At 57.0% G+C, this 24,437-nt stretch overlaps 3 protein-coding genes across 5 annotated transcripts; 1 reads left to right on the plus strand and 2 right to left on the minus strand.

Moving 5' to 3' along the window:
* Nucleotides 1-1,123: 1,123 nt before the first annotated feature.
* SPEM1 (spermatid maturation 1) lies at nucleotides 1,124-2,435 on the minus strand. The gene is made up of 3 exons (XM_012457476.2): nucleotides 2,231-2,435; nucleotides 2,074-2,134; nucleotides 1,124-1,881 (listed from the first exon to the last, which is right to left on the minus strand). Exons 1-3 carry the CDS (start codon nucleotides 2,372-2,374, stop codon nucleotides 1,151-1,153), a joined length of 936 nt encoding a protein of 311 aa, XP_012312899.2. The 5' UTR covers nucleotides 2,375-2,435; the 3' UTR covers nucleotides 1,124-1,150.
* A 465-nt stretch (nucleotides 2,436-2,900) lies between these two features.
* NLGN2 (neuroligin 2) lies at nucleotides 2,901-16,753 on the minus strand. 3 transcript variants are annotated; one of them, XM_021674699.2, is made up of 7 exons: nucleotides 14,813-16,753; nucleotides 11,349-11,399; nucleotides 8,946-9,095; nucleotides 8,590-8,775; nucleotides 8,293-8,485; nucleotides 6,661-7,257; nucleotides 2,901-5,858 (listed from the first exon to the last, which is right to left on the minus strand). In XM_021674699.2, the coding sequence occupies exons 1-7, from the start codon at nucleotides 15,267-15,269 to the stop codon at nucleotides 4,985-4,987; spliced, it is 2,508 nt and encodes an 835-aa protein (XP_021530374.2). In that variant the 5' UTR covers nucleotides 15,270-16,753; the 3' UTR covers nucleotides 2,901-4,984. The 3 variants fall into 3 exon arrangements, with proteins under 3 accessions (XP_021530374.2, XP_064234441.1, XP_064234442.1); XM_064378371.1 differs by lacking the exon at nucleotides 11,349-11,399 and having other exon boundaries at nucleotides 8,293-8,503; nucleotides 8,581-8,775; nucleotides 14,813-14,943; XM_064378372.1 differs by lacking the exon at nucleotides 11,349-11,399 and having other exon boundaries at nucleotides 14,813-14,942.
* Nucleotides 16,754-19,420: 2,667 nt separating this feature from the next.
* TMEM256 (transmembrane protein 256) lies at nucleotides 19,421-20,530 on the plus strand. The gene is made up of 4 exons (XM_012457394.3): nucleotides 19,421-19,518; nucleotides 19,820-19,851; nucleotides 20,117-20,197; nucleotides 20,297-20,530. Exons 1-4 carry the CDS (start codon nucleotides 19,434-19,436, stop codon nucleotides 20,438-20,440), a joined length of 342 nt encoding a protein of 113 aa, XP_012312817.1. The 5' UTR covers nucleotides 19,421-19,433; the 3' UTR covers nucleotides 20,441-20,530.
* The last annotated feature ends 3,907 nt before the right edge of the window (nucleotides 20,531-24,437 follow it).

Raw genomic sequence — 24,437 nt, forward strand, 5'->3', positions numbered from 1 at the left:
TCTGCAGCAATGGGATGGGGCGTCTGAGGCCATGAACTTGATCCTCAGTGTCTGTGTAACCATGAGCAAGTCACTTAGCTTCTCTGCGCTTAGTCTCCTCCCAGGTGACATGGTGGGTTAATCAAAGGAGTGAGGTCACAGAGAGCCGTGATGTTATAGTGAGGTACCCCTTGAGCAGGTCCCCAATATTTCATACTCTGCTCCAATCCTGCTCAAGGGCATAATACTTCAGGGAACTATTATGACTGGGGAACTGTGAGGGGCTGGACACCCTCTCAACCATCCCTCCCCAAATAAACCAGGGCTTACATGGGAAGCATTGCCTCACCTGTGGCTGCAGCCTAACCCTGGACTCTGGCAGGCACTAGCCTTCTGAGGAGCTAGGGCCATGGAGATGGAGGTCTCTCCTCTAGTGCAGAACAGCCTGGGGACCTGGGGTAGAATTTAGGGGCTTCTCTGTGCACTAAAAACAAGGTATTAACTAAACATGGTGGTGCCTGTAGTCCCAGCTACTTAGGAGGCTGAGGCAGGAAGATTGCTTGAGCTCAGGAGGTTGAGGCTCCAGTGAGACATGATTGCACCACTGCACTCCAGCCTGGGCGACAGAGCAAGACCCTTTCTCAGGGGTAGGGAAGGAAACAGGCTGGGCGAGGTGGCTCACACCTGTAATCCCAGCACTTTCAGAGGTTTAGGCATGCAGATCACTTGAGCCCAGGAGTTTGAGACCAGCCTGAACAAAGTGGTGAAACCTGGTCTTTACAAAAACCAGTGTCATGGCCAGGTGCGGTGGCTCATGCCTATTATCCCAGCACTTTGGGAGGCCAAGGTGAGCAGATCACCTGAGGTCAGGAGTTTAAGACCAGCCTGGCCAACATGGCAAAACCCTGTCTACTAAAATACAAAAAAAAGAAAGAAAGAAAGAAAGAAAGAAAGAAGGAGAAAGAAAGAAAGAAAAACAAGGTAGAGGCAGATGAGAGCCTTGGAACCAAGAAGGGCTTGGGAAAGTCTGAGGACAAGGACAGGCCTATGGGGTGAAAGGTTGATGAGGGCTCAGGGCTCAGGGCCCTGTGGCCAGGGACAGCATTCTCTTCACAGCCACACTCCAACACCACCACAGATCACCTCCTGTCTCCTTTTTATTTTTTTCCAGTCACCTCTCAGTCAGGGAACGGTACACCCAATTCTTGCTTGTCGCCTCGGCAGTGCTGGATCCAGAGGGCATTGGGTAGCAGCGGGACAGGGCCTCCACCTCCCGGATCAGTTCCCGAAGCCGCCGCCTCATGTGCCGGGCATCATACACTATTCGGCCTGAGGAGTGGCTCCGGAAAAATTCAGGGACGACTGCTGGGCCCAGGGTGGGAGGGTGGACAGGCTGGCACTGAGCCGCCTCTGCCTCCAGCACCGCCCCCTCCCCACTCTTCTTGTTGCTAGGAGCCTCCGGGCTGGGAGGTGGGGGGTTCACAGGATACACATAGGCCCTTAGACCCAGCTCGGACCTCATGTCTGTTTTGAGGGGCCTTTCTTCTATGGTAGGCTGGAAGTGGATGGTCTGGGGAGGGGGCTCCCGGGCATCCTGAGTCCAGGGAACCCAGGTCCCCTGAGTGGGTTGGAAGCCTTCCCAGTCCTCGGGGCCATCCCAGTGGTGGCAGCAGATGGCTGGGTACTGATGTTGGGGCTTCTCATCGTCAGTGTCAGGAGCCCAAGTTACTGGGCGGTGAGTGCAGCATGTGGGAGAGCCTGGACGGCGACGACGGTGGCGAGTTGGGGGTGGGGTCATAGTCATCGTCACAGGGTCCGTGCTGCACCAAAGATGGACTGCAGGGGAACTCTGCTTCTTCGAGGGCTGGGTCTGCTTTTCCGGTGAGGATGACTTAGGAGCTTCTGTGGATGGGGAGAGGTGAGACTACGGGGGAGGCCAGCTCCTACAGGGACAGAGAGGCAGGGCCCGGGGAGGGCAGCTGCACAGCTCTGGTGTCTGAGAGGGAAGAGCAAGAAGGGAAGGGGCTAATTCAGGGCTGAGGCTAGAGCACCTGGTTTCTGCCCCTCCTATGCCCAGCACCCAGCCCTGCTCACCTTTCTTACAGACGATACTGTGGAACGCTTGGTGTAAGACCCCACGGAGTCGGCTCCAGAGCTAGATGGGGGAGACATAGTGATCCTACGCAGGCCCTGGCCACCAGGCCCAGCCCCTACATCCCACCAGTTCCTTCCTGCCCGGCCCCACCCTGACCAGGGTCACCATATTGATGCCAATGTTAACGCAGATGATGAGGCCCAGCAGCAACAGGACGGAGTTGCCCAGGTCCTGGCAGCTGTTGGTGTTGCAGTCGTGATATGAGGCCCACTCGGGCCTCAGCCACTCTGCCATAGCCATGGGGTCCCTAGGGCCACTGGGGCCCTTAGGCCCCCAGCCCACTGTGCCCACAGTGTCCACTGGCTGCCTGCCTGTCCCTGAGGATCCTGGGAGTGAGCGGGTCACAATGGTGCCAGGCCCCTCCCTTACAGTGTGCCACCCTGAGTCCTGGGCCCATGGCTGCCCCTCCCGCCTGAGCCCAGGTTTTGGCAGAGGCCACGCCTCTCACCTCACAGGCCTCTGCTGAGCCAGCTGCCTGAACCAGCCCACTGGGCCTCTGGCCTGTTTGGCATCTGCCCCCATCAGCCCTTGTCCCTCCTTCTATTATAGAACGACCCCAGGCTCCAGTCTCGGCACAGACAGTTCATTTGCTGAACAGACCCGTTACCATGGCAACTAGACCCCCTCACCCACTCCCCGTCCCTCTCAGGCCTCAGAGCTGGTCCCTGAAAAGCAGGGCTGGGGGTCAGGACCCCTCCTTCCTCGTCACTTGCCCGGGGCTTGTTTCTTCAGAGACCGCCCTCCCCACAACAGAGAAGGCATAACCAACAGTTAAACTTTTATATTTACAATATTCTCTTCATCTTTTGCCAGGTTTAAAAATGTGTACAGAGCCGCAAAGGGTTGGGGTAGGGACATGGGATTATTGGGATTGTTCTGGGGAGAGGAGCTGGGCATTGGAGTCCGTGGCTGAATCATGGGGTCCCCCAGCCCCCCTCCCATGCCCCAATTCTGGGGGCATCTGTCTACAGGGTTCAGGGCCCAGGTCTCTAGCATTTGGAGGGCATGGCTGTTTGGACAGGAGCTAGACCAGGCAGGGGAAAGGATCAGAAAAGAACTAATTTTCCATGGATGGAGGTAGGAGGAGAAGGGACAGTCAATAAGGCGAAGGTCTGGGGACTCAAGACCAGGGATTCTGGATTTGGGTGTCAGTGGAAGACAGCACCCCACCCCCTATTCAAGTTTGGCACTAACACCCCACAAAATGCCAGCAGATGAGGATTCTCCCCTTGTCCACTGGCATCCCCTATGCCCTTCCTGACGTCATTCCTTCCCCAGAGGCTCAAACCCAAGGCCCTCCAAGGAGTCATCTCACACATTTCCGATTCTTCCTGCTTGTGTCTGCCCAAGCTCCATCCCCACTGCCCCCTCCATCCGTTCCTCAGCACCACTGACCTCATTCTCCCCAATTTGCCTGATGAGACCTTTCTCCCCACTGCCTCCCCTCGGCCCCTCAAGGCTCCTTTCTTTCAGCCAAGGAGGGGGCGGGGGTCAGAGAAGGAGAGTGGTCAGCTGAGGAGAAGGCTGGTCTGATGCCGAGATGGGGACAGCTTCAAAGCGGGAGATGGAGATGAAGAGGAATGGGGGACTGAGGCAGGGTGGGGGAGACGCGGCGAGGAGAAGGGGCACAGAGGGGACCCCCAACCCGCCACATCCCTCACTCTGTATCCCGCTTGCCCCTAGTTTCTCCTGCCCTGCCTGGAACTGGGAAATACTTGGCACATTTAGGGGGTCTTTCTGCTCAAATCCACCCACCCGGTTTGGCACAGCTGAGCAGTGCTCTGAGGCCTGAGGAAAAGGCTGTTCTTGCCCCCATGAGGGCTGAGGGCTTTGGTCAGACATGCATGGCCTCTGTGGGCCGCACGTGCCACGCCCCCTCCCCCCACCTCTTCATCTCTGGAGGAGGGAGGGGGGCCTCCCTCTGGGTTTTACACCCTCCTCAGCTCCTATCAACTAGAGGTCTGTGCTCACTTGCTGTGAGAGGAGGGACTGAGTGCTGGGCCTGAGGCCTGGGGGAGGCAGGGAAGTGCTGGGGAGAGAGGGATCACCTGCCTGGGAAACACACATCCACATGCAAAAACATGTTTCCACTCAGAAATGCGTCCTGGGCAATGGGAAAAGAAGCTTCCAGGCAGCACCGGGATGCATGGACTCTTCCCTCCCCAGGGCAGGAAATCTGTGCCTGTCCTCTGTGGAAGGGGAGGGCCTCCCTGGAGAACGTGCTTCCATCTGACTTGTGCCAAAAGGAGGTGCAGGGGGGTGGGGGAACATGCTTCACCAGGGTGGGGTGCAGGGGAGGCAGGGTTGAGGGGGCTGTGATTTCCTCGCTGCTTCCCAGGCTCCACCCTCTGTGGTCTGGTGGCCAAGGGTCACTGCATGTGAACATACCACTTCCAGGGTCTCCAGGGGAAGGGAGGGGAGGAGGTGGGAGAAGGCATGAAGGAGCAGGATTCTGGGGTACAAATCCCCACAGAAATTCTTTGAGGGGGCCAACATGTGTCCAGGGCGGCAAAAAAAACCTCACCCTGCACATGGGAAAACACACCCCCTTGAGAAAGCACACCTCCACTTGGGAAAATACTTCCACATTTCCACACACCGAAGATGGGTGTCCCAATGGAGGGGAGAAAATGCCCCCCAGTTGTTCAAAGGCCCAGGTCCAGAGAGGAGACTGGGCTTCTCCGCATGGGAAAGCACATGTCGCAGTGAGGAGTCCCATGTCCACCTTTGCGCTGCTGGACGGCACGTGACGACTCCACAGGAGAAAAGCCAGTGGCCAAGTCCTCCTCCCTGCCTTCGGAGGGGCCGGGCCAGGGTGGGCCGGGGAGGAGGGCCTCCCCACGCCGCCCCCTATACCCGAGTGGTGGAGTGGGGGTGGGGTAGCGTGTTGTTGTGGCTGGTAGCGGTGGGGGGAGGCGGGGGGAAGGGCCCAAAGGGATGAAGGGACGGGGGCGGTGGGGGTGGTGGTGGCCCCAGGCCACTGGGCAGCAGGGTCAGGGCCCCCGGGGCCAAGAGAGGCACATCGTCCGGTGCCCGGCGCAGGGCCAGGGTGTAGTCGGGTGGGCAGGCAGGGCGCAGAGCCTCAGCAGGGTCCGCCCCGACACCACCACCCCGCTTCAGCTGCAGGGACACCAGCTCCTCCTCTGGTGGCAGCTCGCGGCCAGCGGTGGGGAGCAAGGGGCCCCCACCAGGCACACCAGAGCCAGAGCCGCCAGGTGGGCTAAGCCTCCGGCAGCGCAGCTCCTGTCGCCGGTCCCGCTTGTAGTAGAGGGCAGCAAAGGCCAGGATGTTGAGGAAGAGGAGGGAGGCACCCACGGCCACGGTGACGCTCAGCTCCGTGGAGTAGTCCCTCGAGTCCCCGGGAAAGCGGTCGTAGGCCCTCGGGCCTGGCTCAGGCTCCGGCTCGGGCGGCAGGGTGGCGGGCGGCGGGGGTCGGCGTGTACCCGGGGCACCGGCGGGTGGGCGAGGCGGCCAGCGTGTGGCGTAGGGAGGCAGGCGTGTGGTGGTGGTGAAGAGCTCCGTGTGCAGGTTGTGCAGGTGGGGCACGAGCTCCAGCCAGAAGGCCACCTTGTTGGCGCGGTAGTTGTCACGCACACGTGGCTTCAAGCCTATGTGCAGATACTGCTTCTCCTTGCTGTTGAATTTGCTCCACACCACCTCCTCAAAGCGATTGGGTTTGGTGTGGATGAACTTGGTATCCTGTGGCACTGGCTGGTTGGGGTCCCTATGGGCACAGGAGGGCAGGGAAAAGAGGAGTGAGGGCAAGGCTCTGAAGAAGGGTGGGTGGCAGTGGGCGGGAAGGCAGACAGACGGGAGGAGAGCAGGAAAGCCAGAGAAAAAGTCACCAAGGCAGAGAGACACAGATGGATATGAAGAGACAGAAAAACCGCAAGAGACAAAGTCAGAGAGACAAATAGGGATGGAGACAGACTGCCAGAGACAGCCAGAAATGCGGGCAGAGGGGCAGGGGCAGACACAGAGATAGCCAGGGAGAAGCAGAAGCTGAGACTGAATGAGATGGAGACAGAGTCAAAGACACGGGAGGGACAACCAGAGACAGAGAGACAGGCAGGCTGAAATCAGCCGGCAGCCAGAAACAGCAAAAAGTAAACAGACCAAAGAGAGCAGTGGGAAGGGGAGAGCTGTCCATGGATTTCCAGAGACAGAAATAAAGAAATAGACAGAGACAAACTTTGCACACACTCAGACACACACACCTGAGCAGCCAGCCAGAGATGCCGAGCCCTAGCGGGGTTGGGCGTGGGGGGAGTCAGGCAAAGAGGAGGGAGGGATGGACACCAATCCACTGAGTGGGCCCCCCACTCCCCAGAAAGGACAGGGGTCTCTCTGCCTGATGCTGCTGAATCTCCCACACTCAACTCAATACCTGGCACAGAGGTGTCTAGGTTAGTTTCACTCGAGCAAGAGGGCAGCCCAGAGTGCCTTAACAGAGGGATGGCAGCTATGTGAAGGAGGCAGGGCCCCACCCACCCCACTTGGCCCTGCCCAGCCCCTCTGACCCTCACCCAGTCTTGGCGAAGTTGGTCCAGTAGGTCATGACCACAGCACTGAGCATGACGTCATTCTTGGAGAAGTTACAGGGGAAGAGATCGGTGGCACCCACCATGGGCACACCAAAGACATAGGGCAGTTCGTCCCCATGTGCTGCATCTGCCCACTCGGGCCGACCCTCCGCCTGGCAGTGGTGGTAGAAGGTGTAAAAGTAGACAGGAGACTGGTAGTCGGCGTGCAGCTTGGCGGTGGCCACAGCTGGTGCCACCCACTGGTGGTCGGTGAAGAGCGCCAGCAGGGTCTTACGGCGCATTTCGCCATTGTCCCGGTCGGCCCAGTCTGTGTACATGAACTTGATGGTCTCCCGAAGCACATCCTTGCCCTCCGGGTAGCCATACAGGTTGTCCACAAAGTTGGAGACAGTGAAGTCAAAGGCGCTGGCAGACACACCGTCCTCACTCTCTGCAGAGTCCTCCACGAACTTGAGACCCTCTCCCTGGTTGACGCCGATGAGCATGTCGTAGTTGAGGAATTCTCCCTGCTGCATGAGGATCTCAGGGTCATCGGGGACCACATCGCCGTCCACCACGGGCCCAAAGGCGATGTGGTAGCTGGGGAGAAGGGGTCAGGGTCTCACCACCTGCTCATGGCCTCCTTGAAGCCTGTGGCCTGCTAAGCCCACACAAAGATGCTTCCCTCCACCTGCAAGACCCTTTTTCCCAACTTGAAATCCTCCAATGGGTCCTTTGGGGGGTCTGGCCTCTCCGGAAGTCTTCCCAAAGCACTTCACGGCACCCTGTGCTCACCTGCTCTTCTGGGCACCTCCACTAAAGGAAGGCTTGCAAGAGAAGGCCACTTAATGCGGGCCTGAAGCCCATTTCTCCTTGTTTTATTTTTGTTTTTTGTTTTTTTGTTTGTTTGAGACAGGGTCTTGCTCTGTCGCCAGGCTGGAGTGCAGTGGTGTGATCTCAGCTCACTGCAACCTCCACCTTCCAGGTTCAAGCAATTCTCCTGCCTCAGCCTCCCAAGTAGATGGGACTATAGGCACACACCACCACACCCAGCTAATTTCTTTTCTTTTCTTTTTTTTTGTTTTACTGCTTAAGGTGTTCTAATCACCCAGCTAATTTTTTGTATTGAGATGGAGTCTCACTCTGTCGCCCAGGCTGGAGTGCAAGGGCGAGATCTCGGCTCACTGCAACCTCCTCCTCCTGGGTTCAAGCAATTCTCCTGTCTCAGCCTCCTGAGCAGCTGGGGTTACAGGCGCACACTGCCACGGTCGGCTAGTTTTCTGTATTTTAAGTAGAGACGGGATTTCACCCTGTTCCCCAGGCTCGTCTTGAACTCCTGACCTCAGGTGATCCACCTGCCTTGGTCTCCCAAAGTGCTGAGATTACAGGTGTGAGCCATTGCACCCGGCCTAGTAAAGACAGGGTTTCACCATGTTGGCCAGGATGGTCTCAACCTCTCCACCTCGTGATCCACCCGTCTCAGCCTCTCAAAGTGCTGGGATTACAGGCGTGAGCCATGGTGCCTGGCCCATTTCTCCTTGCCAAATGGGATGCCCCTGGGCACCTGTCACCTCAGCCTCCTTGGAACCAGCAAATAGAGTGAAGGCCTGGACCCAGCCCTCTCCCACCCCATACCGGGCGGGCTGCACGTCCTGGTCCACCAGTTCCCGGGAGGGCTTCCGACGCAGACACTCCACAGCTTCGGCGCTGTCCTCTCGGTCACAGCCCACTTTGGCTGCCAGCAGCCGCGTGTATTTGAGCGGCTGGTAGTTGACAGACCAGCTGGAAATGGCAGTGCCACTCTGGGCGATGGCCTTCTGGAACAGCCCTGGTGGGACAGGCAGACCTCAAGCCAGGCTGTGAGTACCAGCCTGAAGAAAGGGGAGCTGTCAGGGTCGGGAAGGGTGGGGCAGGCTGGGACACTGCTGGTACCTTCTGAATGGTGGGAGAGGATCAAAAGGTTGACGCAGGAGGCACCTGCCCCGGACCCAAAGATGGTGATGCGCTCGGGGTCGCCCCCAAAGTGGGCGATGTTTTCACTGAGCCAGCGCAGGGCCTGGATCTGGTCCAGGAGCCCATAGTTGCCTTTTGCAGCCTGGTCCCCGGTGCTGAGAAAACCTGGGAGTGGAAGAAGAAGAGGGCTCCCTGGATATGTCACAGCGCCCCTGCCCCCTTTATGGGCAGCTCAGTCCAGCCCAGAAGCTATTCTACTGGATGTGGAGAAACCCTGCCCACGAGGCCCACCTCCCAGACTCTCCCCATCCCCAGAGTTGGCTGCCCACCCTCACCGAGCACCCCAAGACGGTAGTTGAGCGTGGCTACAATGACGTTGCCATAGGCAGCCAGGACTGAGCCATCGAACATGTTTCCGGTGCCCTCCATGTAGGAGCCGCCATGGAGAAACAGCATCACGGGCTTCTTCCCAGGGTCACGGATATCTGCGTGGGGAGGGGGTGGGCAGGTGGGCCGGGGGTCAGGGACAAGGACACAGTCAGACTGGAAGCAGCACTGCCCAGCTCCCAAGCCTGCTGAGGACTGGCCCGGAGCTCAGGAGACATGTCACTCCCATCCCTGGGGGGCAAGACCGGATTCCCCTCCTCCCTCCCCAGCTAGCCCTGGCAGACGGTTCCTCCCGACCCTATGCCAGCCTGCCCCACAGCACTCCTCCAATGCAGACCTTCCAAGAAACCCCACAGAGGCTGGGGGTGGGAAGTGGCCCTCCTTAGGATGTCTGCTGGATCCAGGGAACCCCCAGCACCGCCCCCCAGCACATCTCCTTCCTGTCCCTGAGAAGAGCAAGCTCCCAAGTCTAGAATTTGGAGCTGGAGCTGCTGGGAGGGTCCTGGCGTCTCCTCCGACTTAGCCCTTGGGCCTCCACTCCATATGGTACCCTGGTCTGTGGGTGAGGGGTGCCAGGCCTAGGGTCCCTGGTCTGTGGATGAGGGGTGCCAGGCCTAGGGTCCCTGGTCTGTGGGTGATGGGGTGCCAGGCCTAGGGTCCCTGGTCTGTGGGTGATGGGGTGCCAGGCCTAGGGTCCCTGGTCTGTGGGTGATGGGGTGCCAGGCCTAGGGTCCCTGGGGCTTGGTCTCCTCCCCGCCCTAATTCCTTTCTAGGTCACCTCCCTAGTCACCATGGCAACCCCCAGCCTAATTACTGTGGCAGGAGGAGGAAGAGCCTGCTTAATGAAGACAGGGTGCAGCTCTCTAGTCTTGGACACCCCCAAACTGGCCTGAGCCCTGGGTTCTGCACTGGGACTCTTTCCCACCACGCCCCCAGAGGAGCCCCTGATCAATGCCACATGTGATGAGGCCCTTGAGTCACTCCAGATTGGACTGAAGGGTGACTAATTCCAGAGGAGGTGGGAGTCTGAAGGTGCTTGCCAGGGTCCCCGAGGCTACAGTACCCTACCCTGTAGCTCCCCACAATTCAGCCACAGTGCTAGGGCTGGGGTCACCCCTGGCCACAGGCCCTCCTCCTTCTTGACACCGGCTCTCCCTGCTAGCCAGGACACTCAGCAAACCAAAGCCAGAAGCCAGGCCTGGGTCTCCACAGCTGGTCCCCAGTGCCTCTGCCCACCTCCCTTATCCTGCTAGAAATGTCCCTCCTGCCAGAAGGTCAACCTGCAGGTCACTAAGACATTCCCCTGGACCTCACAGATGGCTTCCTGCCTCCCATCTCTTAAGACCCTCTCTGCAGCCCCCATGCTTCTGACTGCTTCCGCCACAGCTCCTAGTAGGCAGCACCCTTTCTATGTCCTCCCCAAATCCTGTCCTCTCCTCTCCTTTGTTCCTGAACCTCAAGTGACCTTCCAGCACTTTCAGGCTGGAATCTCCTTCCCCGCCAAGGTCCTGTCCTAAATGTCCTCAGTTCTCCCATCCTCACCCCACCCCTCTCCCAGTGTGAGGGGAGGAGGGGTCAGAAAGGGAAGGAGCAGGAAGAGGGGCTGGGGCAACAAGAATTCAAAACCAACAACAAAAACAGGATCAAGAAAGAAGAAAGAAAGAAAAAACAACAACCAAAAAGCAAGAAGCTCTCGGGGCAGATTCAACAAGAAAAGAAAAAACAAAAAGATCCATTTTGGAAAAAAAGAAAAAAAGAAAAAAATTCTTTGCATTTTTTTTTCAAAATTTTGTGGTGAAACTTCAAGGTATTGGGCCCTGTTTTCAAAAATTTTCAGATTCTTTAATTCACTTCCAATGTTTGCGTTTTCTGTGTCTGACAGGGTTTTGGAAATTGCGACAGGCTTCTGATGTTCAATGGTGTCATCAATTTGCCAACTTGAAAATTTTTTTGAACTGTTGTTTTGCTTCAATTTCAAATAGTTTTTCTTTCAAATGTTACATTTCACAAGTTTCAAAACCGTCCAGATTTCTTTCAAATTCAATACATTTTATCCAATTCTTTTGATTTTTTTTCTGACATTCCAATTTATTTTCATTTTTCAGCTGATTTTCACCATGGTTAGCTTTTCTGGCAGGTTTTCTAGTGGGTCCAACATTGTTCAAATTTCGTTTGAAGTTTTCATAATTCTTTTTTCCAATTATTAAAAATTTTTCTTTTCTTTTCTTTTTCATTTTAGTTGGGAGAACGACTGAGGGGCCTTGGGGGCTGTGGGGACATTTAGTGAGGGTCAGGGCCATGAACGTTCTCTGATAAGCAACCACATGCAGCAGCGGGATTTTTAAATCTACCTGTGTCTGGCGGATTGAGCGTCGCCTCGTCACGTTTTTTTGTGAGCGGACCTAAGACCGGGAACACAAAACAGAGAAAAAAGGACAATTTTGTGGGGAAAGATGGGGGTTGGGGGGAGGTGGTGGATGGGGAGGGGAGGAGAGAAAGCAGAAAAGGGGAGGGTGGGGGAGGCAGAAAAAATAAGCCAAAAAAAGCAAAATTTGTTTGCAAGAAAAAGAAACCAAGAAAAGAGAAAAACGTTTCTACAACCCAATTTTGTTCCCCTCCCCGGAAAAAGTCACGCCCCAAAGAAAAGGCTGGTTTTGGGGGGGTGGGGTGCCTGAGTGGGCTGAGGCCTGTCTTAAGACATATCGACTTGGCTGGAAAGGTTTTGGCTTGTCGATGTGTTTGCTAATTGCTGGAAATGAAACAGTGTTAGAGGTGGGGTGGGAGGGGAGGGGAAGCCCACCCAGAGCCCCTGGGAGACCAAGGCCAGCCTGCCACCCAGGCCACCTCTCAGAAGGCCCCCTTCAGGGCCAGCGAAGCACCTGCCTGCCGCCCCCCACAAGGCTGTAGGGAGGAGAGAGTGCGGCAGAAAGGACTCTGCTTCCCTCTGGACCACTCTGCAGGGTAGCAGGCGGGACGGCTTGGGGGCAGCCTGCCCTGCAGCTCAGTCCCAGAAGCCTTCTGCTCTCCACTGGGGGGCTATGGGAAGGTCAGCCGGGGCTGCCCGCCCGCTACCCAGCCTCACCACCAGCACTTCTCATCTATCCGCTCTCACAGGCCTGGCTTCTCACCCCAGCTCCCCAGTGTGGGCAAAGCAGGGAAGGGGGTCATCAGGTCTTGCCCTCCACTCCAGCTCAACCCTCCGCACTCCCCCCAACCTCGTCCCTTACCCAGGCTTCCTCTCCTCCCCCCAAAATGGTGAATTTCCCACCAGGGTCACCAGCCACCCCCTCCCCTGCCCCTGCTCCACTGCCAAGAAGCCCCCCTTCCCCAACAGCTGAGGGGGTGGTTCAGTCCACAAACAAGGAATGAGAAACACAGTGCCCTGAGCCAGGCTGGTACCAGGAGCACCAGGTTCACCCAGTGTGAAGGAAAGGCCCAGACACTGGCTCCAGGCTTCTTCCAGATTACAGGATTGGTCAGGGGAGAGCTGCAGCCCCAGGGCCTGGGGGTTCCCCAGGCTGACTGGTTTTTCCTCAATGGCACAGGGACTAGCAGCAGGAAGGATAGGTCAAGGCCAAGGCAAGCTCTAGAAGGCGTCTCCTAAGTGGCAGTGATGGCCCCATGGAGACCCACTGGCAACAGCACCTCTTCTTTGTGAGAGGATGGGGTGGGGACAAAGTCAGTAGGGCATGCGTGTGTGTGAGACTATGAGGTGCATGTGTGTGTGTGTGCGTGCGCGTGCCTGAGTCAACCTCTTCCTCCCAGAGCTGGTGTGAAGATTCAGTGAGATCACCTGAATGTGTCAGGCCCCAAGCAGGTCTGCAATAAGCAGTGGTTAAAAATACAGAAGGTGTGGGCAAGGGTGGTGTGGGGGTAGGGCTGGACAATTGCGTGGAGGTGTTGGGTGGACAGACCATTGGTGGTGAGTGCTGGGTGGATGTTTCACATGAAGGGTGACAAGACAGCACCCATAAGGGGACCCTGGGGTGTGCACAGCCTGTGAGTGGGGAGGGCTGCGATGGGCAATCTGCATGGAGGTACTGAGGTGAAGGACTCACGCGCTGGGACAGCAGAGGAGTGTGGAGGGCAAGGCTCTCCTGTGCGGGGTGTTGTACTGGGGGGAACATGTGGCATGTACTGGGATAAATGGCTTATGGGGATCTAGGGGGCTTCAAAATCAGATGGGATTAGAGTAGATGATGCTGTGTGCGCTGTGTGTAAGGGTTTGGGAGGTGTGCTTTATATGAAGAGGGGTATGGCTTGGATGGAGTTCACAGGGTGAATGGGAGGTTTCAGGATGGACATGGGTGGGTTGGGGTACATAGTGTTGGGGTGCCTGAGGAGTTCTGGGATTGTCAGGGGAGATTTGGGGTACAGGGGGGCATGGTGTTGGAGTACCTGCTAGGTGAGTAGGGTGCAAGGTTGCCGGATGTGTTCTCACTACCTGAGGCACGGTGCAGATGATCTCCTGGTAGGAGAGGGGAGAATAATGACTGGGGAGTGTTGGGGATGTCGGGACTGTGGTAAGGAGCCTGCTGAGCATACAGGAGCAGGGTTACTGGGGTATAAGGTGTATGTGTGGATGTTCTTAGGGCACATGGTCTATATCCAGGGATGCTGGGGAGCACAGGTGTGTGTGGGTGACAGGGTATGCAATTTCAGATCTGTGGTGGGGGCGTGTGTGATGTGAAGGTATTGGGAATTGTGATTGTGGGGTGCTGGAGCACATGATCAGTGTATAGGTCATTTGGGTGATGATTTACGTGTCGAGGAGTTGGGATTTGCAGTCTGCTGCGGGACTTGAGCGGATGCTGTGGAGGTGCTGGGTGTGGATGGGTACGCTAGGGGCTCCTGGGTACCAGGCCTATGTGTAAGGGTGCTGGAAACACCACCTGTGGGAAGTGTGGGGGCTGTGGATGGCCTCTATGCAGGTGCTATCATGCTTTGGAGCAGTGAGATGGGTGTCAGAAGAGCTGTGGGGGGCTGTTTGTGAGGCTGGTCTGCTGCGATGGCTGAAATCCACCTACTGCACCCTGTTCAGACTATGGAAGGTATTCTGATTAGTCTTGGTGTGCTGAGGATGGAGGGTGACTTGTCCAGGAGTATGCCAGAGGCTATGAGCAGTCCTGTAGTGAACAAGAGTTCATTAAGAACAGAAGAGTCCCAGGGAAGATGGGTGGGCCATGCTGAGTGGAGGGGCCCTCGGCCAGGAGCTTCCCTGATCCTTTAGGGAAATACAGGGGTCAGGGGAGAGGAGAAGGGCATTGGTACCACTGTCAATACACTCAGTTCAGGCAAGGGGCTCTGGACATGATGTGATAGATGGAAGGCAGCCCTCACTGGCCAGGGGGAGAGGGAGAGCCTGCGTTGTCCTTGAGGTGGAGATGCAGCTAACCTGGGTATTCTGCCAGGAATAAGCCCAGGTCCGGCAGGGGAGGTGGGGCAATGGAGTGGGTGTCTGAGCAGGGGATGATCACCTGATTCCCCCTCTGTGGCCAGGCTGAGATTAGCTGGCAGACTGTACCTATTTGGAGAGAGCGAGTGAGCCTAAACCAGTGCCTGCTATCCCTGCCATGGCTCCCTATGGGCACAAAGAACTTCTGGGACAGCTGTCTGTGAGATGTGTGCCTGGGACTGCCTGGGGGCACCCTTGAAATCCTTGGGGGGTCTGTAGAGGCTGCAGGGACACTCTGTCCCTCACTGCCCCCACAAAGGCCCAGTTCTGCGCCTGAGAGCGGTGTCAGTGCCTGAAGGTTTGCATGTGCGTTTGTGGGCTGTGTCCACGGGATGCCCGGCTTCGTGCCCCCGCCCTTACCGTCCTCGGTGGGCACGTAGAGGTTGAGGTACAGGCAGTCCTCGCTCTGGTTCTGCACGTAGGTGGCGGCCGCCTCCAAGTTGTCGGTGAACCACACAGGCAGCATGATGGCGGGCAGCGCCCCGTGCAGGTTCTGCGGGCAGGCGGGCGGCAGGGTGGTGGCGTTGCGCACGCCGGGCCACGAGGCGGGTGCCTCAGGCGGCTGGAAGCGGCGGGCGCCCAGGGGCGGCGTGGCGTAGGGCACGCCCAAGAACTGCACGACGGGGCCCAGGATCTCGTTGTTGAGCTCGCGCCGCACACCGCGCACTCGCCCGTAGGCCGTGTTCACCACCGGGAAGCGCTCCTCCCCGAGGCTGCCGAGGCCCAGGCCCGGGCCGCCCGGGGCGCCGCCGCCGGGACCCCCTCCCCCCCGTTGAGCCCCCGCCAGCCCCACCAGACACAGCGCCAGGAGCCACATGCTGATCGGGGGACCCCCCCTCCCTCCCCGGGACCCCCCCCCTCGGAGAGAGAGAGAAGGGGGGGGAGAGGGAGGGAGGCCCCCCTCGCCCCAGGAGGGAGGAGGGGGTGGGGGAAAGAAGGGAGGAGGGGGGTGGGGAGGGACCTGGGTTAGACTGGACAGAGAAGGGGTCTGTTCCTCTCCATGGAGGGGGCACGGGGTGGGGAAGGGGAAGGAGGTGGGAGAAGGTGAAGGCAGGCCCGACCTGCGGGAGATGGAGCGAGAGGGACAGGGCGGCAGGATACAGACAGACGGACAGACAGAAAAATACAGAGGAGAGGCGGAAGAGGGGAAGGGAAATTGGATGGGGCAGACAGAAAGGAACGGGGAAACAGAAGAGACAAGTGGTTAGTGACTTGGAATTCAGACCAAGTTGCCCCCTTCTTCCACCCACAGGCCCCCTGGCACCTCCCCACTCCCGCCCAGCAGCCCTTCTCCCCTCAGCAGGCGCCCAGGCTGGGGGTGGGGTCCAGAAGTGGTTAAAGTCCAGGACCCAGCCTGAGAAGAGGAGGGTCAGCTCCCCAGACCCAGCATGCCCTCTTCCAGCTGAGGTATCCCTCCCAGGCAGGCTCTCCTCAGGGACTCAGGAGTCCCAGTTCCCACCTCTCTGAGAGGGAACAAAGTAGACAAGGAAGAGAAAATAAAAATACCAAGTCATTAATTAGCAGGAAGTGGCAGGTTTGCTTATACGTGTTAATTACTTCTGAGCTGTAATTTCATGACCCTGAACCCCCTCCCCAGGCCGGACTTAGGCGTTTCTTGGGACTGCACAAACCCAGCACCTTATCCCCACTTCAGCACACCATTCGCTAAGGATATGTGCTGCCCGGGACCCCTATCTCTCCAGGCTCTCTCCATGTCTTCCCTCAGAAGTTGGGGTGCCTTGAGGCTGGGATTAGAGTAGGGAGGGGACGCTGGAGGGGCAAATCCAGGTACAGATGCGTGATCCTGCAGCCGGTTGCCGGGTGACGGGATGCTGCCCCGCAATGTTACCTCGGCAACGGGCTGCAGCTTTAACCCTGGAGGGGGGATCTAGAGGAAGATGGAAAGGGGCTGGCTTAGTTTGGGGGTCCACTCAGGGCATGAGGGGAAGGGCAGAGGCGTGAGTCAAGATGCAAGAGTTTCCCCCAACCTTAGCATAAAGGAAGAAGTTTATATGTTGAGAGGAGGGGGAGATTGGGGGCACCAAGAACCCTAAAAGCCCTGCCTCTTGCCTCCTGTTGGCCAATCGGAGCCTAGCCTTAGTGACCAGGCCTCTGGCTGGGGAGAGGGGTGGTGAGGTGGGTTTGAGGAGACATCACAGGAGCCTACCGACTATCCCCCTCCAGCAATCTCAAGCAGCCTTGGACCCCACCACCTCTTCATCTTTGCAGGCCATGGTGACCCATGTCCTGGGGGCAACCCTTAGCTTTCTTCTCTTCCCATCCCATCCCATCTATTCACCTACCCTTCCCCTTGCTGCCCCACCCCCCCACCCCCAGGTTGCTGCTCTGATGCTTGGGTGCTCAGAGCAGCAGGGGCCAGGCGAGGGGAAAGATCAGACCAGAGGGGCAGGCACCCAGGTCATTTTGGCAAGCCCCCCCTGCCCCCCCACCAGCCGCCAGAGCTGTTTGCTGACGCGGAGTTTTCAGAGCCAGGCGCCAGCCCGCGGGTGGCTCTCTGCAGGTGTCAATTTATTCCAGAGATGAGGACACAGGAATCCTTACCACACACACCCAGCCATGCCCCCTGCCTTTCAGGCGCTCTAAGGCTCCTGTTTCCCCATCACCTGGAGGTGGCTCAGGCTGATTCCCCCAGGATCTCTTTTTCCTGTGCCAGACTGGGCTCAGCTACCATGGCCTTGCTGCCCCCTCCCCCTCCCCACAACAAGATCTGTCTCAGTCACCCTCTCCTCCTGAGGGTACTCTGGGCCCCTGGCCTCCTCCTGCCAGCCAGCTCCGCTCCCTCCTTCCCTCCCACTGGAGGCCCCCCCATCTCTCCCCTCTCCGTAGTGCTCCCTGGGAGCATCTTTCCTGGGCCTCTTCCAGCTTGCTCCAGCTCTTGCCTTTAGTCTTTCGCCCTCGGTCTTTTTACATCTTTCTCTTCTGTATCTCTCTCTTTGGTGTTTCTCATTTCTTTCTCTCTCTCTCCTCCAAATACCTTCCCAAATTCCCCCCTCAAACCTTCTCTCTCTCTCTCTCCTCTTTCCCCATCTGTCTCCCCCATTTTCTCTTCCCATCTCTGTCTGCCACATCTTGCTCCCTCCTCCTTCTCCCCATCCCTCTGCCTTCTCTCTCCATTCCTGCCCAGGCCTGACTCCCCCAGCCGGGGAGAGTTGAGGGACGGGGGCTCAGGCCGCAGGCCCCCGCTTCCTGCAGTGGTGAAAATGGCTTGGCCGGGAAGGGGAGGAGGGGGAGGGGGAGATGGGAACACACGGGGTCTGTGGGCCCATTCAAAGGATCATTCATGGACTGGAGAGAGGCAGAGACAAAGAGACCAAGACGCAGAGACACGGCGAGAGCATCCCTAGGCGGAGACACGCAGACAGAGCAGGCTGGGGGAAACCAGGCGCAGGGAGGGAGATGGGGAGAGGGAGACCCCAGTGGACCGCCACACAGCCCCCTCCACCGGCCCGGCTTAGGTCCTACCTGGCTCAGCCCTGGGGCCGTGATGCCTCCATCCAGGGCTCCGAGTGGGGGGCGAACGGCCTTCGGGAGGGGGCGGCGGCCTCTGAGCCCCCGCGGCCCCGCACCCGCCCGCAGCGCCTCACCCGGCGGGGGAGGGGGATCGCCCCAGCCCCGGGGGGCGGGGCCGGGATCCAGTCGATCCCCAGGAAAAGGAGAGCTAGGGGATGGGATCAGGGGGAGCCCGAGAACAGGGAACCCCGCAGTAGGGACGTTACAGCAAGGAGGGGTCAACGGGACAGGACTAGATTGGGGGTCCACTGGTTCCGTGGGCCGGTTTCGAGGGACCAGAAGGCGGTCCAAGCGGAGGATCCTAAGGCTCGGGTGCTGGAGGAGGAGTACACGGCAATCCCCAGGGGCCCGGGGCCCGGGAGCGCAGGATCCGCGGTGCAGGGGCAAGGATCTAGCCGGAATCCTCGGGGAGGGGGAGGGATCTAGTCAATCCCGAGGGCGGGCAGGAGGGGGAGGTCCGGGGAGTCAGAGGAGGGCGGGAGCCGAGTCCAGAGCCCCGGGGCGGGGGTCAGCGCGGCGCCTAGGAGGGAAGGCGGAGATGAGGGGAGGCTTCGAGGGACGCTCAGCAGCCGGGAGGCCCGGACTCCCGGCTCCGCGCGCCAGGGCCCGCCCGCCCCGCGTCCATCCCAGCCCGAGAGTGATGATCCGCCGGCGGAGCAGCCGCAGCAGCCCCGCGCGTCACCGCGCGGCCGCCTCCCCCGCCCCCTGCCGAGAGAGCGGCGCACACCCCCCGCTCGCACCCGCCTGCCCGCCTGCCCTCCGGAGAGTGGGGGGATTGGAGATGGTGGGAGGAGGCGGGAGTGGACAGACGGACAGATGGACGTAGCGGGCCAGGGCAGGGCGGAGACACCCCCCTCCCCCGATCTTCCACCCTCTGGGCTCTCGCGGTCTAGGCGGGGGAGAAAATCTGAACCATAGGGGGCGGGGCATCATGCAAAGAGGGCGGAGCCTTCAGACATGGGGAGGGGCCATCTAGGCGGTGGGCGGGGTTTACTGGCAATAGGTGGGGCTTGGGTATCTTTGGGGCCGCCCCTTTTTGGGAATGGGCTTGATTTGAAGCTGAACAGGAGGAGCCTGTGGGAAAAGGGGCGGAACTTTGAGAGAAGACCGGGATCTTTGGAAATTGGCCGGAGCGATGGGGGGGTGGGGCTTTCGAAGAGGCTATCAACTTGGAAATTGGGCCAATCCGTGACGCAAATCCACTAGTCCCGCCCTCAACCCCGCCCCCCACGGCTTAGCTCCTCCGCTCCTAATTGGTGTTGGTTTCTCCGCCCGCCAGACGTCTTCGCCACTCTGCAGCGGTTTTACAAAGGTGGGTGAAGAGCTCAATGCTGAAGTGAACACGCCCCGGATTGGGCGCCTGTGAACCTTATTTGCATGGGCGTCCGGGATTGGCTGGCCTCTTGGGTGGCCTAGGCGGCGTTCGTCCCTTGCGTCCTGTTCTACAGCTATGGCCCGGCCAGCGGCAGCTTTCCGCCGCCTGGGCGCTTTGTCCGGAGCTGCGGCCTTAGGCTTGGCCTCCTACGGCGCGCACGGTCAGGGGCTGGGGACGAAGCTGGGACTGTGCTTGGGGCGTCCTCTGGGGTCTGGTGCATGGGCGGAACCTATGGGAAGTCCCCGGCCTCATGTTTGTCTGCCAGCCCGCGGAGCCTTAAGCCTTTTGAAGTCCCCCAGCCGGGTCCAATTGGTTCCCAGTACTGCCCGAGCGTGTTCCCGCCAATCGGAAGCTTCCTGGGGGTGGTGCCCTTTCTCGCCAGTGTCCACCTGGATCCCCTCGGATTGGGGGCGGTCAGGGCTGGCACTAGGACAGGTAACCTTTGCTTCTTTTCTCCACAGGCGCCCAATTCCCAGATGCCTACGGAAAGGAGGTGAAATAACTGCGCTAGGGCTCCCTGACTCGCGGGTCTATGAAGGCACAAAGTCTGGGGACCATTGGGGAAGTGGGCAGGGAGGGGGAGGCGAGCCTCGGATCTCTAGAGCAGCAAAGGCGAAAGGCTCTGTAAGCCAAAGGCCTAGGAGCAAGCTGAGACTTCACGGGTGAGGTTGGGGCACGAACTTTGGTCCCCGTATCATCAGGAGATCTCAGGCACCTGCACTGCCTACTATATCCCTTCGTTTCTCTTTTTCTTACAGCTCTTTGACAAGGCCAACAAACACCACTTCTTCCACAGCCTGGCACTGTTAGGGGTGCCCCATTGCAGAAAGCCCCTCTGGGTAATCTTTCCCTGTGCCTAACCCTGACCAAGACCCACACCCTCCCTCTCAGCCTGCCCTGTTCTTACAATCCTGTTTTCTGTGCCATGTCTCCTTCAGGCTGGGTTACTGCTAGCTTCCGGAACGACCTTATTCTGCACCAGCTTTTACTACCAGGCTCTGAGTGGAGACCCCAGCATCCAGACTTTGGCCCCTGCGGGAGGGACCCTGCTACTCTTGGGCTGGCTTGCTTTGGCTCTTTGAGCTTCCTTTTGCTTAATTACTGGGTTTTCTGGGCAGTTTTTTAAAAAACAGTTGGAGTAAGAAGAGGATTAAAAAGGAAAGGCAAATAAAGTTTGGCGTCTTTGTTCATCTAACCTCTTGCAGGAGGAGGAAGGGTGGGGATTCAACCTCTGAACTCCCTCAATTTCCTAAGACTTAATCAGTGAGCCTTAGGTCTGGTGATTCTGTCCACTTCAAGTTAACTTGTTATAATGTTCTTACCGTGGTGGGCATCAAAGTCATAAAGAATGCTTGAAATAATGCAGATTCCGCCGGGCGTGGTGGCTCACGCCTGTAATCCAAGCACTTTGGAGGCCAAGGCGGGCGGATTACCTGAGGTTGGGAGTTCAAGACCAGCCTGACCAACATGGTGAAACCCCATCTTAAAAAGAAAAAAAAAGCCGGGCGCTGTGGCTCACGCCTGTAATCCCAGCACTTTGGGAGGCCGAGGCGGGTGGATCACAAGGTAAAGAGATCGAGACCATCCTGGTCAACATGGTGAAACCCCGTCTCTACTAAAAATACAAAAAATTAGCTGGGCATGGTGGCGCGTGCCTGTAATCCCAGCTACTCAGGAGGCTGAGGCAGGAGAATTGCCTGAACCCAGGAGGCGGAGGTTGCGGTGAGCCGAGATCGCGCCATTGCACTCCAGCCTGGGTAACAAGAGCGAAACTCCGTCTCAAAAAAAAAAAGAAAAGAAATAATACAGATTCCTACTGAAGCGCTCTTTCGGTCCTGAGAATCTGTATTTTAATAAGCTCGTCTTGTGATTCTGATGCTCACTAGGTTTTTTATTTATTTAATTTATTTATTTAGTTAGTATTCTTATTTTGAGATGGAGTCTTGCTTTGTCTCCCAGTCTGGAGTGCAGTGGCTCCATCTCAACTCACTGCAACCTCCACTTCCTGGGTTCAAGTGATTCTCCTGCCTCAGCCTCCCAAATAGCTGAGATTACAGGTGCCCGCCACCACACCCGACTAATTTTTGTATTTTTAGTAGAGACGGGCTTCATGATGTTGGCCAGGCTGGTTTCAAACTCCTGACCTCAGGTGATCTGCCTGTCTCTGCCTCCCAAAGTGCTAGGGTTACAGGCATGAGCCACCGAGCCCAGTCTGTTTTATTTTTTTTTAATTTTATTTATCTATTTATTTATTGAGATGGAGCTTCACTCTTGTTGCCCAGGCTGGAGTGCAATGCTGCGATCTCGGCTGACCACAACCTGCGCCTCCCGGGTTCAAGTGATTCTCCTGCCTCAGCTTCCCTAGTAGCTGGGATTACAGGCATGCGCCACCACACCCAGCTAATTTTGTATTTTTAGTAGAGACAAGGTTTCTCCATGTTGGTCAGGCTGGTCTGGAACTCCCAACCTCAGGTGATCCAGTCACCTCAGTCTCCCAAAGTGCTGGGATTACTGGCATAAGCCACCCTGCCCATCCTATTTTTATTTTTATTTTTTTGAGGCAAAGTCTCACTGTTTCCCAGGGTGGAGTGCAGTGACATGAGCTTGGCTCACTGCAACCTTCGCCTCCTGGGTTCAAGTGATTCTCCTGCCTCAGCCTCTCAAGTAGCTGGGATTACAGGCATGTGCCACCACACCCAGCTAATTTTTGTATTTTGAGTAGAGATGGGGTTTCACCATAATGGCGAAGCTGGTCTTGAACTCCTGACCTCAAGCAATCTACCCACCTCGGGCTCCCAAAGTGCTGAGATTTTTTGAATACTATAGGGTCATGGTTTTCAGCCCTGTTGTTACAAAAATTTATCAAGCACCCACTTACTCTAGAAGTGAGGATTAAGGCAAGGCAGGATAGGAGTGTCATTAGTTACAAAATACTTTGGGGTTCAAAGCAGGGACAGATCATCATGTTTGGGGATCAGAAAATGTGTCACAATACTTGAGATGATCCTTAAAGCAGGTCTATTGTGTGGAAAAAACAATGAACAAAGAACAAGATGGGGAGGAGAGGGGTTTGGAGAAATGGGAGTCTTCAGTGTGGGCTGAGTTTGAGTTAGGCAGGAAAGGAGTGAGAAAAGGTGCCAGGGCAGGCTGGAGTGCAGTCACAGCATCTAGAGAACTGGGGCCAGGTGCCATGGCTCACCCCTGTAATCCCAGCACTTTGGGAGCCTGAGGCGGGCAGATCATGAGGTCAGGGGTTAGAGACCAGCCTGGCCAGCATGGTGAAACTCCATCTCTAATAAAAATACAAAAATTAGCCAGGCATGGTGGCACACACTGGTAGTTCCAGCTACTCGGGAGGCTGAGGCAGGAGAATCGCTTGAACTGGGAGGCAGAGGTTGAAGTGAGCTGAGATCACACCACTGCACTCCAGCCTGGGCAACAGAGTGGGACTCTGTCTCAAAACAAAAAAAAAGATGGCCGGTCATGGTGGCTCACGCCTGTAATCCCAGCACTTTGGGAAACTGAGGCAGGTGGATCACCTGAGAAGTTTGAGACCAGCCTGGCCAACATGGTGAAATCCTGTCTCTACTAAAAACAAAACAAAACAAAACAAAAAAATTAGCCGGACATGGTGACCTGTGCCTGTAATCCCAGCTAGTTGGGAGGCTGAGGCTGGAGAATCTCTTGAACCTGAGAGTCAGAGGTTGCAGTAAGCCGAGAATGTGCTATTGCACTTCAGCCTGGGTGGCTGAGCAATACTCTGTCTCAAATAAATAAATAAACAAGCAAACAAAAAATTAGCCTGATGTCGTGGTTCACTCCTGTAATCCCAGCTACTCAGGAGGCTGAGGCAGGAGAATTGCTTGAACCCAGGAGGCAAAGGTTGTGGTGAGCTGAGATCGTGCAACTGAACTCCAGCCTGGGCAACAGAGTGAGACTGAAAAAAAAGAGAGAGATGAAATGGGGTCTCACCATGTTGGGTTGCCTAGAATAGTCTCAAACTGCTAGGCCCAAGCAATCCTCCTGCCTCAGCCTCCTACCCAGTTACTTGGGAGGCTAAAGTGGGAGGACAGCTATAGCCCAGGCATTCAAGACTGGCCTGGGCAACACAGTGAGATGCTGTCTCTAAAATAATTAAAATAATGTGATGGCATTTGCCTGTAGTCCCAGTGCTCGGGAGGCTGAGGCATGAGGATAACTTGAGCCTAGGAGTTTTGTTTTTGTTTTTGTTTGAGATGGAGTCTCGCTCTGTTGCCCAGGCTGGAGTGCAGTGGCATGATCTCAGCTCATTGCAGCCTTTGCTTCCCAAGTTCAAGCAATTCTCATGCCTCAGCCTCCTGAGTAGCTGGTCTTACAGGCATGTGCCACCACATCCAGCTAATTTTGTATTTTTAGTAGAGATGGGGTTTCTCCATGTTAGTCAGGCTAGTCTTGAACTCCCAACCTCAGGTGATCCATCCACCTTGGCCTCCCAAAGTGCTGGGATTACAGGCATGAGCCACTGCTCTCAGTCATGCTTGGCTAATTTTTTATTTTTTTGTAGAGATGGGGTCTCGCTGGGCACAGTGGCTCATGCCTGTAATCTCAGCACTTTGGGAGGCCGAGGTGGGTGGATCATGAGGTCGGGAGTTCGAGACCAGCCTGGCCAGCATGGTGAAACCTCGTATCTACTAAAAATACAAAAATTAGCTGGTCATGGTGGCATGCACCTGTAGTCCCAACTACTCAGGAGGCTGAGGCAGAAGAATTGCTTGAACCCAGGAGGCAGCGGTTGCAGTGAGCCGAGATTGCACCACTACACTCCAGCCTGGGCGATTAAGTGATACTTAATCTAAAAAAAAAAAAAAAAAAAAAGATGGAATGGAGTCTCACCATGTTGGGTTGCCTAGGCTAGTCTTGAACTGCTAGACTCAAGCAATCCTCCTGCCTCAGCCTCCTATCCAGTTACTTAGGAGGCTAAAGTGAGAGGACAGCTACAGCCCAGGCATTCAAGACTGGTCCGGGCAACACAGTGAGATGCTGTCTCTAAAAAAATAAAATTAATGTGGTAGCATTTGCCTATAGTTCCAGTGCTTGGGA

Source organism: Aotus nancymaae, unplaced genomic scaffold, assembly GCF_030222135.1.
Source record: "Aotus nancymaae isolate 86718 unplaced genomic scaffold, 86718_ANA_hifiasm-v0.15.2.pri h1tg000018l, whole genome shotgun sequence".
NCBI lineage: Eukaryota > Metazoa > Chordata > Mammalia > Primates > Aotidae > Aotus > Aotus nancymaae.

Bases quoted from the DNA above. Each gene is read 5' to 3' on its own strand.
- SPEM1 (XM_012457476.2), bottom strand. From the start codon at position 2,374: ATGGCTATGGCAGAGTGGCTGAGGCCCGAGTGGGCCTCATATCACGAC. The intron at 2,135-2,230 runs GTCAGGGTGGGG...TCCCCCATCTAG, and splicing joins GCATCAATATGGTGACCCTG to CTCTGGAGCCGACTCCGTGG. The intron at 1,882-2,073 runs GTGAGCAGGGCT...CCCCATCCACAG, and splicing joins CAGTATCGTCTGTAAGAAAG to AAGCTCCTAAGTCATCCTCA.
- TMEM256 (XM_012457394.3), top strand. From the start codon at position 19,434: ATGGCCCGGCCAGCGGCAGCTTTCCGCCGCCTGGGCGCTTTGTCCGGA. The intron at 19,852-20,116 runs GTGAAATAACTG...TTTTTCTTACAG, and splicing joins CAGATGCCTACGGAAAGGAG to CTCTTTGACAAGGCCAACAA. The intron at 20,198-20,296 runs GTAATCTTTCCC...TGTCTCCTTCAG, and splicing joins ATTGCAGAAAGCCCCTCTGG to GCTGGGTTACTGCTAGCTTC.
- NLGN2 (XM_021674699.2), bottom strand. From the start codon at position 15,269: ATGTGGCTCCTGGCGCTGTGTCTGGTGGGGCTGGCGGGGGCTCAACGG. The intron at 9,096-11,348 runs GTAGATTTAAAA...CTCCCCACGCAG, and splicing joins GCTCAATCCGCCAGACACAG to ATATCCGTGACCCTGGGAAG. The intron at 5,859-6,660 runs GTGAGGGTCAGA...CTGTGCCCATAG, and splicing joins ACCAACTTCGCCAAGACTGG to GGACCCCAACCAGCCAGTGC.